We start from the raw sequence: 14,753 nt of genomic DNA on the forward strand, positions 1-14,753 counted from the left end.
ATTAAGGAAAAGGCTGGTAGTTTAGGACCCTTTAGTGCTAATACCCTCTCTGTGAATGACTTGCTTTGTGGCACTAGGCAAATCACTTTGAGGGGAATTTTCAAAGATATTGAGATGGGCATGCAGTTGCTCAGCTTTGCCCAGACTGGTTTTCTGTAAGGTGTTCAAAGCTTATTATGGGCAGAGCTGTGTTTTTTAAAATATAAATTACCATTTCCCCATGCAGATTGCCTAGCTGTAGCACAAAGTCACTGATAACTATCGTCCTGTCTGGGCTAGGATCAAATGATCAAGCATTTCAGACCTCACACAGAGCATAAGGACCCTACATATAAGCATGGGCAGCTAAGGCCTGGTCCCCACTAAGTCCCCACTTCGGACTAAGGTACGCAAATTCAGCTACGTTAATAACGTAGCTGAATTCGAAGTACCTTAGTCCGAACTTACCGCGGGTCCAGACGCGGCACGGAGGCTCCCCCGTCGATGCCGCGTACTCCTCTCGCCGAGCTGGAGTACCGGCGTCAAGGGCGAGCACTTCCGGGATCGATCCCAGAACATCAATTGCCTGCCGCCGGACCCTCCGGTAAGTGAAGACGTACCTTTAGGCAACAATCACCTGCTCTGGTAGGCGGTCTCTTAGGGCAAAGAAAAGTAGGATGCCCACCTGTGCTATGTGAGAATGGCTATGCTCTGCCCGGCCTTGCTGAACCCTCACTCAAAAGGACATCATGGTTCCTCCCTGAACTCCCATCTAACCATTTTTGGGACTGTCACCCAGAAGCATAATATGGTGAACACCAACAAGTTTTGATTACAAAGATCGAGGCGGGAAGAATCAACTCTCAGTGTCCTGTTTAGCTGTTCTGTACAGAGCCTTATTTTTTCCCCTTTTTGATCCAGCCCAACCATTTCCCCCATCTTCCTTATCATCTGGTGGAGTTCTGTGGGGCTCTACAAATCATCTGGTAGAAGGGGGACAACTATTGAGTGCTAGAGGACTACAAGGAAGTAGTGCACTTCCTCAGAGCTGATTTTAGTGGGGACTGAGAAGGGGGCCAATATTCTTTCTTCACTAATGTCTCTGCTCTGTTTTACCTCTTCCATACTCCACGTCACTGGAGATGCTTCTCCAGGGGCCTTAACATCCAGCATACCCTGGATTACAATCAGTGTTTTGCTGAGAGGAAAGCCTATATAACAAAATCCTGATTTTCCACGATGAAATCCTGGAATTTAGCAAAAATAAAAAATAAAGCAATTGCTTTCAGTTATTCCTGTGTCCTGAGAGAGTGCTTGGGGAAAATGCGCTGGAGAGAGGGCTAAACTGAGACTACCCAATTATTTTCTCTCATGTATTCTTGAGCCTGTCCTAAATAACGTGGGAAGGTTGGGAGTGATGGAGAGAAGACCCAGCAAGAGATGTGTCAACTTTCAGCTTTGTGGTTAGTCACAGCTATCTCAGAAATACTTTGTGCACCTTTTGGGGCCTCTGAGCAGTTTTGAAAATCTCACAAGAGCCCCTTATAATCAAACCTCATCCCATTCCCCACTCTTAGGGCAAGGACCTTCAGGGGACTTGAGTGATACTAAAACATGGTGTTGAAAATGCTGAAAATGCTCGGGGGGCGGGGTGAGGGGAGAGGCAAAAAAAATTCTTTTAGCCACCACAACGGTCATTTTCAGTCATGCACACTTTTGAACATTTTGGCCTTAATCTGTCTCAGTTTCCCCATCTGTAAAATTAGGATGATAGTACTCACTTACCTAACCCACAAGAAAATTGTGAGGATTATTTGGACAGTGTTTTGAAAATATAAAGTGCTAAGAACTATTATTATTGTAGATATTTTTCAACTACAGTTTAGAAAACGAAAGAAAACATATATTTATGTCCGCTAGTTCAAGGCAGGCAACTTACCTGGGCACGAAAGTCTTAGAGATATTTTTATTGCAACTACATTGAAAATGTATATATCTATAAACTTCATATTTGTCACATCTCAAGGACTCAAATAAAATTACTAATTTAGAATAAGTATAATTCAGATTCTATCCTCAGTAAGATCTGTGTAATTCGACTGAAGTCAGTGGAGGGTAATGTGACCATCTATCAATTCTAAATTAGACTGAGCCCACCAGTCTTTTTCACAATCCCCAGATTCCTAAAAAAAATCACGGTTACAAAAATGTAACTGGGAGCACATTTCCCCATATTTTTCTACATACAAACACACATACATCTGTGCTTTGAAAATGCAAGAGTTACTAGTAACCAGCAGATGGCAGAAGCAGAGGCTGCTTAGAGGCCTCAACAAAAGAAAGCTATCTTAAGCAAGACAGAATTATTAACAGCTACTTTTCCTTCTTCTTACATTGCTCTTTTCTGCCTTCTTTCCAAGAAATATTTACTTTTTTTGCCCATCAACTTACTACACTTTTTAAAATCTTGATGATACACTTATAATATTCTCAAATGTCATTCCTGCTCCGTCTCATATCTCTGGACTTCTCTAATATGAATGTTGCTACAACACCACATATCTTTCTGGATCCTCCATTCATGACAGGAATAATTCATATCTGGCCACTGAAAATACTCTCCTTGGTATCCCATACATCAGATCAGGTAGCTGCAGTCTAAAATTCACTGTCCATCTAAATTCCCCCCGGGGAGTTGAACTCATGGTATCTGAGACTACAAAAGGGAATGTGCTATAGAAGATGCATTGTGACATGCTGTGCTATTGCAATAACACAGTATGTGCAGGGTGGAGGAGGAAGAAGGAAACTATGTAAACTGGAGTAAAAATAGCATATTGGGGTGAAAAAGTTATGGTCCCCCCTTAGTGTAATGGTTGAAAAGATTAGCTTATACACTTCACTGGGTTCTTGCAAAACTGGATACTTTATGTCAAAAAATGAGAGTATTAAAAAAATCTGCATGTTAGCAGCATATTTAAAAAGAGTTACATATAGTATCTCTTAATCCTTGCAGTTACTAAATTATGAAGATGAGGTCATCCGTTTATGCTATGTCACTAAACCATAAGATTGGCTGGTTCCATCACCAATGACGAAAGCTCCACTGCACTGACACAGAAATGTCAGCTGTATTACATTTCTTTAACAGAACCATCTCTCTATTCTGCTGAAGTCTAGATCAAAAGCAAACGACTTCTCCCATGTTTTTCTTCTAATAAGAGAAAATGTAAAATCAGTTCCACGATGAATGTGTTAATTGGAAACAAAACAGCTCCATTCCCCCTCCAGAGCTGAACAGGTGGAGCTACCTCCTACTTCATAGCCGCTTGGGAGGCAGTTGCATAGCTCTACCTCTGAACATTAGGAAACATTCCGCTTACAGAGTCTGACACGCTTCTTCTTCCCTTGTTGTTGTTTTTAAATGACACCTGCAAATCACTAATCCAGTTACCATTTATTTCATATGTCAAATTATAATCCTAATTTAATGTCATACAAAGCAACATAATAGGAATGATTAAGCCAATTATATCACAATACATCTTAAAACTACTCACAATGGCAGGATTAGAGCTCAAAACCAAAGCAGAGAGCCCCAGTTCTTGATGGAGCTCCCCCACTGCACAAGTATAAATGTCTCTTTTCCTGTTGCACAAAGTTGTGTGCCTCCTGACATGTAGATGCTGGACTGTCATTAACAAACTTATTTAAATTAATGCTGCATTAAACTAGAATCACTGCATCTCAGCATTAGCTAGAGTAGGCAGGCTGTGTGGCTGCCTCTTCAAATAGTACTAATGGCACTTCGCAGGCTGAGACATGTGAAAGAGGTGATCTCACTCTTCTCCTCTAAGACACTGAGTACATAGTCTTTTACTCTATATTATTTGGGTCAGTTTGCTGTTGATATTGAAGGCTCCAGCAAGAGAGAAGGAAAGAAGAGAGCAGGAACTGAGCGAAGATAGGGTCTTCTAAAGCAGGAGTATCAAATTCATTTTAGGGAGCGGGCTGAATTCCATTTGTAACTATGGTGAGTGAGCCACGTTAGAAATTACCCACAATCCACAGTGGAACTCTCACTGATGTCAATTGGAGGTTTGTACAAAAATCAAAGGTGGAATATGGCCCTTATGTAGTAAGTAACTAACCTTTTAAGCTAAGATCTTTGACTGTCCTACTGAAAATTTGGTACCTAAATCCCTTAGGAGGCTTTGAAAATCTCAGCCTTAGTTATTATTTGGTCACTGTCTTACTGTCAAATTTAGCATCATTCAATATGGTTATCTTTTAGGACTCCCGCTATTTCTGCCCTCTATTTCTATTCCTTCCCCTTCCTCCTCTGTTTGTGCTCTCCCTTTCCTGTCTTTTTATCTCTCTGACTTTTTTCCCCTTTGCTATTCCTTTCCTGCAGCAACTTCCAATTTCATTCCAGGTGGTCCTTATTTCCACTTGCTGAAATGCATTTCCCCATCGTATCTACTAAAATCCTGAGAAATGCAATAGTTACTGCTGGTATTTAAAGTGCTGTCATTGGGGTACAACAAGATTAATGGAAGGGGGGGGAGCATATACCTCTTAGAGCTGTTGTTTTGAGTTGTCTGTAGACTCAGGCAGCTATCACTGTATCAGTTTACCCTCACTCCACATTTGAAAGCTTTTCTTGGCAACTATGAAAAACGTAGGGTTTTTTTGTTGTTTGTTTAATAAATGAAAGTTTAGATTCTACCGAATCTGAATGTACTATACAGAACACAGCATGCACAGTATACAGCATGTAGACTGCGTGTGTGACACCATTATTCTAAAATCTTGAAGCCATTCTCACAAAGGCCTCTCTCTTGACAATAATAACTTTCTGACTCATGCACCCTGAAGGGGCCAGGGCATCTGTGGACACATTGACTGGCACATCCTCTCAGCAGACTCCCAAACCCTAGTTGCAACCTAAATCTATTGCCCTGAGAGAAAAGTGAAGAAGATAATGATTACCCTCCTTTGGGAATAGTTTAAATAGCACCCTAACACACACACACACACACACACACACACACACACACACACACACACACGGAAGCCAGGATGGTGGAGGGAGGACTAATACCTTTTTAATAGGCAGCAGGTTTAAAAGAAATAAAAGGAAGTATTTCTTCACACAACACACAGTCAACCTGTGGAACTCATTGCCAGGGGATGTTGTGAAGGCCAGGACTATAACAGGGTTCAAAAAAGAATTAGGTAAGTTCATGTAGGATAGGTCCATCAATGGCTATTAGCCAGGATGGGCAGGGATGCAGCTCCTTGCTCTGAGTGTCCCTAACCTCTGTTTTCCAGAAGCTGGGAGTGGACGACAGAGGTTGGATCACTCAATGATTGCCTGTTCTGTTCGTTCCCCCTGAAGCACCTGGCATTGGCCACTGTTGGAAGACAGATCCTGGGCTTGATGGACCATTGGTCTGACCCTATAAGGCTGTTCTTATATGCCAGCCATGGTCAAACTGTCCCAGAGCACCTACAGAATAAATGGTCATGCATTGTTGACCCATTGTTTTCCCACTCCCTCCTAGTACATGAACATGCATGCACACAAATGCCATGCTAAATCCTGAAATACTAAAGTTAATCAAAAGCTATCCCAAATTGTTATAAAGAAGAAATTAAACTAAACCACACACCACACCTACAAGTTCAGAAGCTGCAGTTGCATCACATTGAGTTGTTTCCTCCATTCTACAAAACTGCTGGCACATACAGCTGACTGTTTTTGTTTTCTACCAGCCACTCAGAGGAGAGGTTTAAAGAGCATGTTATAAAGCTTGGGGTCTCTTTCCATCTAACCAGCAAACCCCAACTATTTTTTAAAACCCCCCAACGGGGTTCTCCCGTTGGCATAGCTAATCCACCTCCCCGAGAGGCAGGAACTAGGTTGATAGAAGAATTCTAGTGTCGACCTAGCGCAGTCTACACAGGGGGCTAGGGCAGCTTAACTATGTCACTCAGGGGTGTGGATTTTTCACACCCCGAAATGACGTAGCTGGGTCAACTCAACTTTTTAGTCTAGACCAGGCCTCAGAACCAAAAGAAAGAAAACATTTTCTTGGACCTGTCCATTAATATTAACCCTACTGAAAAAACTTTTGATCCTAAAAGGGAAGAGTTCACAGAACTAGAGCATAGCAAAAAAAAAAAAAAGTATACTAAAGGCAAAGTGATATTAAAGGCCTCATTCTAACAGTGCTTTCAATGTGCAAATCTCCCATTAACTTTAATGGGACTTAACACACATCCAACCATGTCTATATGGGAAAAAATGCTCTCTGTCCACCAAAAAAGGCTCTTTTAAAAAATGTTATAAAGCAATGCAGTTAGACATGTAATAATAAAATATTTAAGACAAAATTTTGAAAGTTTATAACTTAATAAGTTGTTCCTTTGCCTCTCTGGAATTTGTTGATAATGTGGACCAAGAGCTATGTTTTAATTTTTTTTTGGGGGGGGGGGGGGATTTAAAGACATCAATTATTTTTTCCAAAACCATGTGCGGATTTTACACCAAAAATATCCTGAAGATTTCTAAAACATACCTAGCATCATCAAAGACCCAAATGTTTTATGGTTTACTGGGGGAGGGAGAGAGGAGAAATCCACCAACTAACAATGGTCTCACTAGACCTTCACCTGACAGAGCACAAATGTTGTAAAGAAATAGTGTTTTGCTAATTCCCCCAGTATGTGTTTTCTCGGGGAAGTTACACATTCCTAAACATTGCCAGGTTGTGTGTTTACTAAATGGAATAAATAGGCAGAATCAAAAACAAAAGCATATTACTATGAACTCTTTTTTTTAGTAATTTAGTTTTCTCCTTTTTACTCCACCAAATCTAAAGGAAATACAACTATAAAGGCCTTTCAATAACAGTAAGATGAACAGACAAACTTTCAGCAACAGATGCAATGGATGAACCCACACAAAAATACACCAGCACCCCTTGCATCCACAAACACTTATACATGCGAAAGCCTGTTGGTGCCCCCAAATGTGAAGTACTTATTGTATCTGCAGCTGAAAATCCAGTCCCTAGAAAGCCCGATTTAAACCTATAAGGAAATGCGGCCCAAAAATTGGTAATCCAGGCTGATACCATCATGCAAGCTCTGATTTTAAGCCTTTTTATCTAAGTCATCCTCTATCTGCGAGTTAGTCAAATCCACACAAACTGTTTTTCATAATTTAAGAATTACTTTTATTTGCTATTCAGAATCATTGTTGGGAATCTTGAATCTGAAATTGTTTCTCCTCACAAACTGTGCTTATTCTCATTGAGTAAGGGCACACACACAGGTTTGTTAGCATAGTGTTGCTCATTAGTACTGCAGGACATTTATTTTGCATTCAGAAAAAAGGAAGGGGAAGCACTTAGTTTTAAGGGGAAAGAAAACAGTTATGTAGACTTTGGAAACAGGTGTAAGAAAAAATGTTAAGCCAATTAACTGAACATTGAATTCACTAAACTTGAGTGTATCTTTTTTCTCTCTCTCTCCATGTGTGTGTTTGTGTGTGTGTGTATATATATATATAGAGAGAGAGAGAGAGAGAGAGCATACATTCATGTAAATAAATAGCCCTTGGTATTTTATATAGATATAGATATAAATATAGATACCAAGGGCTATTCATCTCCCAAACATACATACACACACACACACACACACACACACACACACACACACACACAAAATAGCCCATGGTATTCCTTCTCTAGATACGGACATTCTATTAGTAAAGCTACTTTCTGAGGGAAGAGAAAAAAAAACCTCTTAGGCTTATAAAATCTCATAGAAAGACCCCACTCATGTCTCTAGTAGGTGATACTAGAAGTGACACTTGTACGGATTCAGACTTATAAAATCCAAAAGATTATGAGAAATCATTAAAATTACTGATGTAAAAAGAAGCTTCAAACTGTGATCTCTATGAAGTTGATTTTAAGACTGAAACCAACCTGCAAGTTAGGCCATAAAACAATAGCATAGCCTTTTCCACAGTGGGTTAGGCTATAAGAGCTATTGCTACAATAATCTTCAGTAATACTTCTGTTTACCCAGCTAGTATGAAGGATTATGGAGATGAGTTCACAAGAGTTGACCCTCCAGGTTTATTAAATATTCAATGAATATTCTGTATGCATGCTGGGTATTAAATAAAAAATGGAAAATGCTGCTGACTACCATATGTTAAATACTTCAAATAATACTGGAGTAGCACTATTTATTTTTTAATAATTTTATCAGCTATACAACACAAAAACATGCAACAAGGACATAACCATAAGTCTTATTATCATAAATGTTTAGATGCTTTTAAAGTGTTAAAATTTAGGATTTTTTTTTTTTTTGGTTGGGCTAATTTTGTTTATGGTATTCCTTATAAACTTGCAGAAGTTATTTCATCCTCTCTTGATTGTTTCACTTTGGTAGTAATATCATTGCTATTTTCTCACCTGCAGTGGAATCACAGCATGTGGGTTTTCAGCAGCAGGGGACTCTTCATTGTCATGATTTACCCTAATGTTCCTAAAATCTCTTCCCCCTCCCTTATCTATTCTCTCTTCTCAGCTAGCTGGCTATAGCCTACACACAATCTGCCTTGCCTAAAATCATCTGCTACTAGCATTCAATTAAGAACTGTGATCAACACCATAAGGTACATCGACCAATAAGCGCTAGGATGCACCCCAACCAGTTTGCAGAATAGCTCTGGAGTGTTCTCTGGAACACGTATCCAGTATGCCATGGATACACTTACAATTGAACACAGGGTGAAACAGCTGTTGAATAAACTGCTTTCTGCTTGGGGTGCATTGTGAATAAGGGCCATGAACAAATGAGTTAACCAACAGATTGCAAATCAGATAATGGCTACCAGTACTTAATTGTTAAGACCTGTGAGTTTCAAATTTATGGAACATGAACAAATCCAGCATTCAGTCAACTGCAATTTTAAAAGTCACTAGAACACTACCTTCTGCTTTTCCTCCTTGGCTCCCCTAAATAAAATTTCCCTGAGTAAACGAAAGGAAGTAATACTACCAAACAGCCCCACGTTCCATCCTCAGAGTTTCAGGAATATGGGATACTTGTTGAACTGGTGGATCTGAATCACAGAACTCCCAAATCTCAGGTCGGAAATTACCCTCTTCTGTGACATTGGATCCACCAGTCTAAATTGATGGGACCTATATAACAAAACTGCATCAAACTACACACCTTCAGTCCAAATGCAGCATCCTCCGAGGCCAAGACTTCAACCTGAAATTATAAGGAAAAAAATCATTTCAAATGTAGCCACTATCAGAAACCTTCCCTGAGCACAGCACCAGAATCCAGGCCAAACAAATATCCTGGAAGTGGGGGCCCTTGTGTAGTCTACCACATGGAAACCTAGATAGGGAATTGGCTATGCCAAACTAACAACCAACCACAAAAATCCTCAGAGGAGAAAGAGGGAGCTCCACAATCATTTTTTAAGACCTACACACAAAGTAGGTTACCTGCCTAAGCCATGCCAGGAGGGTAGACCACAATTTTCCAGTGCCACACACTTTACTGTAATACAGCTGGATCCATGTTTTCCCATGGAGGTTGAGTCACAGGAAGAAGTTTCCTGTGAACATTCAGAATCACCCAGCAGTGTAATTATCTGACACAGCAGATCAGAATGATCTAAACTCCTACCCCCCTTCACTCCTCCCCACTAGGACTAATACTCTTGCATCATCACAAAGTGGAAAAACTGCAACTGGAAAGTAGGCAGCATAAAGTCTCACTTATAGACTCCTGTCCTGTCTTGGGCAGAGCAGATTCTTCTGAAACTCTGGAATTGAAAGAATAAGATCTCTCCTGGCAAAGACTGTTTCTGCCTGACTGCAAGGTTTGGGAGCTCAAGGGATATAGGCTTGTTAACTGCCAAAAGTGAAATTACTTATTGGTTGCCTTGCAGCTTACAGGTCTAGGAGTTGGTAACCTATTAATCTGGACTGAGAAAGCTGAGAGAATGGAAAAACAGGCACAGTATCTGATTTTCCATTGAAAATGTCAGCTTCTTGTAAATATTTCACATTTCAGCACTTTTACACTGAGAATCTCAAAGTGCTCTTATAAATTCTAATTAATTAAGCCCACAATACCCTTCTGAGTTTGGGAAGTGTCCTCATCCCATTGTACATATAGGAAGAGGAGGCACAGAAAGCTTAAGTGATTTGCCCATGTTCAGGCATCAAGTCAGTAGCAGAGCCAGGAACAGAATTTACAATTCCCACCCTTAGTCCCTGCCTCCTTTAAACACTAGAAAACACTTCCTTCCTTTGATTTACATTTTATTTTAAAATGCTAATACTGCATTATAATTTATACAACTAGTATAACTAGAACTAATGTAGCTAATCTACAGTTTAACGTAAAAAAAGGAAAGAAGGATTTCAAGCAAATCAAGAAAAGAAATGAATGGCAAGTTTAATCCTGGAGCAAATTTTAATGCCTGAGTTATAAACCTCTGAAAAAGACATGTTATAATGGAAAGGCTGACAAACTAACAACAATGGCAGCACTTTAACATATTTGTGTCATAATCTAACAACATATAACCTCTATTCATTCTGTACATAAAAAGGGGAGGGGGAGCTCTAATGGACCCTAGGATGGAGAAGAGAGCATGTGCCACATGCTCTTCAACTATAACCTGTCCAGCTGATTAAGGAATGGTCCTGACAGGCTCCCAAGTGGGATCCTGAGAGGGATGTGAAGCAGAGGGGGAACAAAGTAAGAAAAATCCACATAAATAAAATCAATCTAATAATGATAATTATGAGCTCTTAATACTCAAAGGGCTTTATAAATACTAAATAATCAATTCTGGTGAGATTGCTAAATATCCATAGTACGGTTTGTAGAAACTGACACACAGGGTTAACTGACTTGCCCAAGGCTACATAAGTACTAAGTATTAGATGCAGGATTAGAACTAAGCATCACACTCAGACCCCTACAATTCATATGGCTCAACACTAAAGTGATATATAAAGTATAACCTCTCTCTCTCTTTCCCTCTCCCCTTCTCCTTTAAGGGAAAAAGAGAATGTTCTTGATGTCACAGTTTCAAAATATACATTTACAAAACATCAGTTCCAGTTTCACTTTCCCCTACAAACCATGGAATCAAAGATGGCAACAAATTGTGACACCCCAAACAATAAAAGCAAGTTTAAGAAAGTTATACTGTACTTTCTCTTTAAAAATGGAAATATTTCCTATATAAAAGTCTTACAAACACAATTCAAAACCTCAGAATGTAGCTATCACATTGGTTGGAGATTCTAATTACAAACGTTACTGGAATAGCCCTGATAATGTCACTTCTATTTTTCCAGCAAGGATCAAAGAGGCACTGTCAAGCTCTTAGATCTTGGACTTTTAAACCAATTCTGTGATAGAATATTTTATTTCATCTTGAAAACAGTCCAATAAAATATCAATCTGAATTCTTTGTTAGTATTGCATTTTTAAAACTCACGCTGTACTCTATTCGGTTTATTTTTCACCACTTTGTACAAAGATTTATTTAGGATCTATCAGAGATGAGGGACTGCAGACACTGTAGGATAAATACTGTATAATATTCAAGCAAGATACAGTCATGTGAGATTTCCCCATGCTTCTTTTCTGAAAAAGCATTACAGCCCAGCATGGGAGGAACCCCCCTCTAGTGGGGATGAGAGGGTACTTCAATCACCACACACATTGTTCAGGTAAAAAATTAGTGAATTTCTCTAAGAATCAAGCAAAGGGCACCTCTGTTTGTAACCTTCTAAGAATACATCACCTGCTTTTCACGGAACAAAAAGTGGATAACTGGGTTCATTATTACCTCTTGGCAACTAGGCATTAATATTATTACCTCTAGGCAACTAGGCATTAATTAATAGTTATTTGTGAGAGTTAACCATTTGTAATTCTAGTTGATTGTTCTGGTTATTTACAGATTTTAACATATTGCCTTTCTATTTTTTAAAAAAGGGAAAAGCTCGCTGTGAATAATTCAGTACCTCATTGAAGAAAAGCAGACTTGGTTCTCAAATGCACAACTGTTGGTTTCATGTGTCCTTAAATAGTATCTCCCCTGCAGGTGTTCCACTGAACCCTTGCTGAATACCCCCGCCACCTCATTTTGCCTGCGTTTTTTCACTCCTTACAGTGCAAAATAGTCAAAGGTAACTATATCACCCATATTATAAATAAATTACAAATGAAAACACATATATACACATGTATATATGTACACACAAACTCCATCCATTGTTCAACAGTGACTCCTCCAAATGATCTGAAGAGTTTCTAAGGCCTTGTCTATACTACGGGGGGAGAGGGGGGGCCGGGAGGAGATCGATCTAAGTTACGCAACTTCTTACTTCAACTACGTGAATAACGTAGCTGAAATTGATGTACTTAGATCTACTTACCGAGGGTCCACACTATGCTATGTTGACGGGAGACGCTCTCCCATTGACTTCTCTTGCGCTTCTCATTCAGGTGAAGTACAGGAGTCGATGGGAGAGCAATCTGCAGTCAATTTAGCGGGTCTTCACTAGACCCGCTAAATTGACCGCCGATGCATCGTTCGCCGTGCGTTGATCCCCTGGTAAGTGTAGACAAGCCCTAAATCTTTCCTTATTTGATAGTATGTGTGTGTACATATGAATAAACTATATTCTACAGCCAGATCAGATTAGATTAGCACTATTGCTCACATGGTGTTCTAAGTCATAATTGAAGAATATTGTAGTATTGCTGGTTTTTTGTTTTTGTTTTTTTAATTCAAGAAAGACTATTCAGAAACTCCTGAGGCCAACCAGAGAAGTCCCTGTTGAACAATATGTGGCACTCCCACAAGTGGATGATGGAGTAGCCCAGCAGACCCTTCTACCTCAGGGAGTGAGACTTAAATATTTTTGCTTTGCTTTTAATTAAGAGATTCATACAGTACCTTCCAAACTCCAGAAACAATATCGCATCACAAACAACAAAAGATTTACTGTAAAGTATGCAGAAAGAGTATATAATTTTCAGCTCCTGCTCAAAGAGCCAAGAGTTGTAACATACACCAAAATCATCAGGAGTAATGCTGAATAATACCTTTCCCAAGCAGACAGGGAAACATTTAGATGATATAAGGAAATTATTACAATTTAGCCAAATCCTTGTCCTTGCTCAGAGTTTATTGAACTCCTCTCGCGTTCAGCGGGAGTATGTATGAGAAAATATTGGCTGAAACATAAGGGGGACCGGAGAACGTGGTAAGAAAAACCAACAACAACCAGCACCACTTTACATCTGGATTGTTATCCAGACAAAGCAGAATGAAGATTCTGTAGCAAAATATTTAAGATGTAAAGATAAAATAACCTAGTCATACAAAAGAGATGGATTGTAGCACTTCTCTTCCTCTCATGGAGGCCCAATATGAGCAACAATAGTCCCTTCCTGGTTCATTAAGATTCCCAAATAATATACTGTTATTACTATGCTTAGCAAGATTATTTTATCTACAATTAACTACTCAGGTGAAAACTTCTAATACATATAAACGGAACATCATTCTCAGACCAAGGGGTCTCCAAACTTTATCTGCTGGAACTCCACAAGCAGGAGGTGGAAGGCTATGTCTATTTGCATAAAATGGAGTAGATTGCTGCCACTCTGATTAAGGTAAGCACTCCATGCTGGCTTCCTACAGTTTTTATGGGCCACACAATAGAATTCTGTGGGCTAAATTTGCCCGGCAGGCTGCATATTCTTTCTTTCTATAATCATCTGTTGGACAACTGTGCTAGGGAACTTAGAAGGTATTAATTTTTACCACTTGCCTACTTATTAAAAAGGCTGGCTTCTGGGACTTTTAAACTATGTTCAAAACAAAATAAAAACAAAAATTAAAGAAACATTTTAATAATCATTTGTTGTAGTGCTTTTGTCTTCAGTCTTCGTTGAGAAGTTCAATCAGATTAGAAAGGGTCTGCCTTCTCCTCTGGTTCCCCTCCATGATAACAATATCAGAACAGAGTGGGAAATATGCAGTCTGTCCTGTATTGGTGTCAGACTGTCTTCCCCTTTTTGAGGTCCATCACATGTTTGGTGGGACCACGCAAACTAAATGAGGCTGAGTAGTATAATTTTGTGCTGGTTCTGGCCAATTAGAAGATGCTGGGTTTGCTGCTGATGGAGGGGATATATTCTGGATTGATTATTTAGCATGGAAGGCCATGTTAAAGCAGGTACTCCAAAGTAGCTATTACCATGTCTGGCTTCCCTAGAAAGTCTCCCCTTCTCTGTTAAACATGAATGCTGCTATGGTCATTCATACCTTTCAGAAGCACAGGCTAGTTATTTGTAATTCCTCCTTACTTGAGCTTCCCTTGAAATTGACCCAGAAACTTCAACAGTTGTAGGATATGACTGCCTATTTGCTTCTTGGTACAGGGACAGTGGATTAGCGAGTACCCTCTGTGATCTGGTGAACCTTCAAGGACTTACTGATGGTATATAAAGCCCTTAATAATCTATGCCTGAGATACTGGAGTGACCATCAATTACCATATACCCCACAAAGGCAGCTGAGATCACCTGGGATTTCCCTGCTCTCCATCCCGGGGTTTTACTCAGATTGCGTTGGTCAAGGCCTCTTTGGTTCAGGGAATGCCATCTATGGAACTCCCATACCC

General features: G+C 39.7%; 1 protein-coding gene across 13 annotated transcripts in view; it reads right to left on the reverse strand.

The window, feature by feature from the left end:
• ARID1B (AT-rich interaction domain 1B) overlaps positions 1 to 14,753 on the reverse strand; it is a 406,554-nt gene that overhangs the window by 176,783 nt on the left and 215,018 nt on the right. For 10 of the 13 annotated variants that reach the window (XM_034765331.1, XM_034765333.1, XM_034765336.1 and 7 more), the window contains one exon: positions 9,247 to 9,288. The exons of the other annotated variants lie outside the window; for them this stretch is intronic. In XM_034765331.1, coding sequence (XP_034621222.1) covers positions 9,247 to 9,288 — 42 coding nt within the window. The remainder of the gene's footprint in view (positions 1 to 9,246; positions 9,289 to 14,753) is intronic. 13 annotated transcript variants of the gene reach the window in all.

The sequence above is a fragment of the Trachemys scripta genome, chromosome 3 (genome assembly GCF_013100865.1).
Source record: "Trachemys scripta elegans isolate TJP31775 chromosome 3, CAS_Tse_1.0, whole genome shotgun sequence".
Lineage (NCBI taxonomy): Eukaryota > Metazoa > Chordata > Testudines > Emydidae > Trachemys > Trachemys scripta.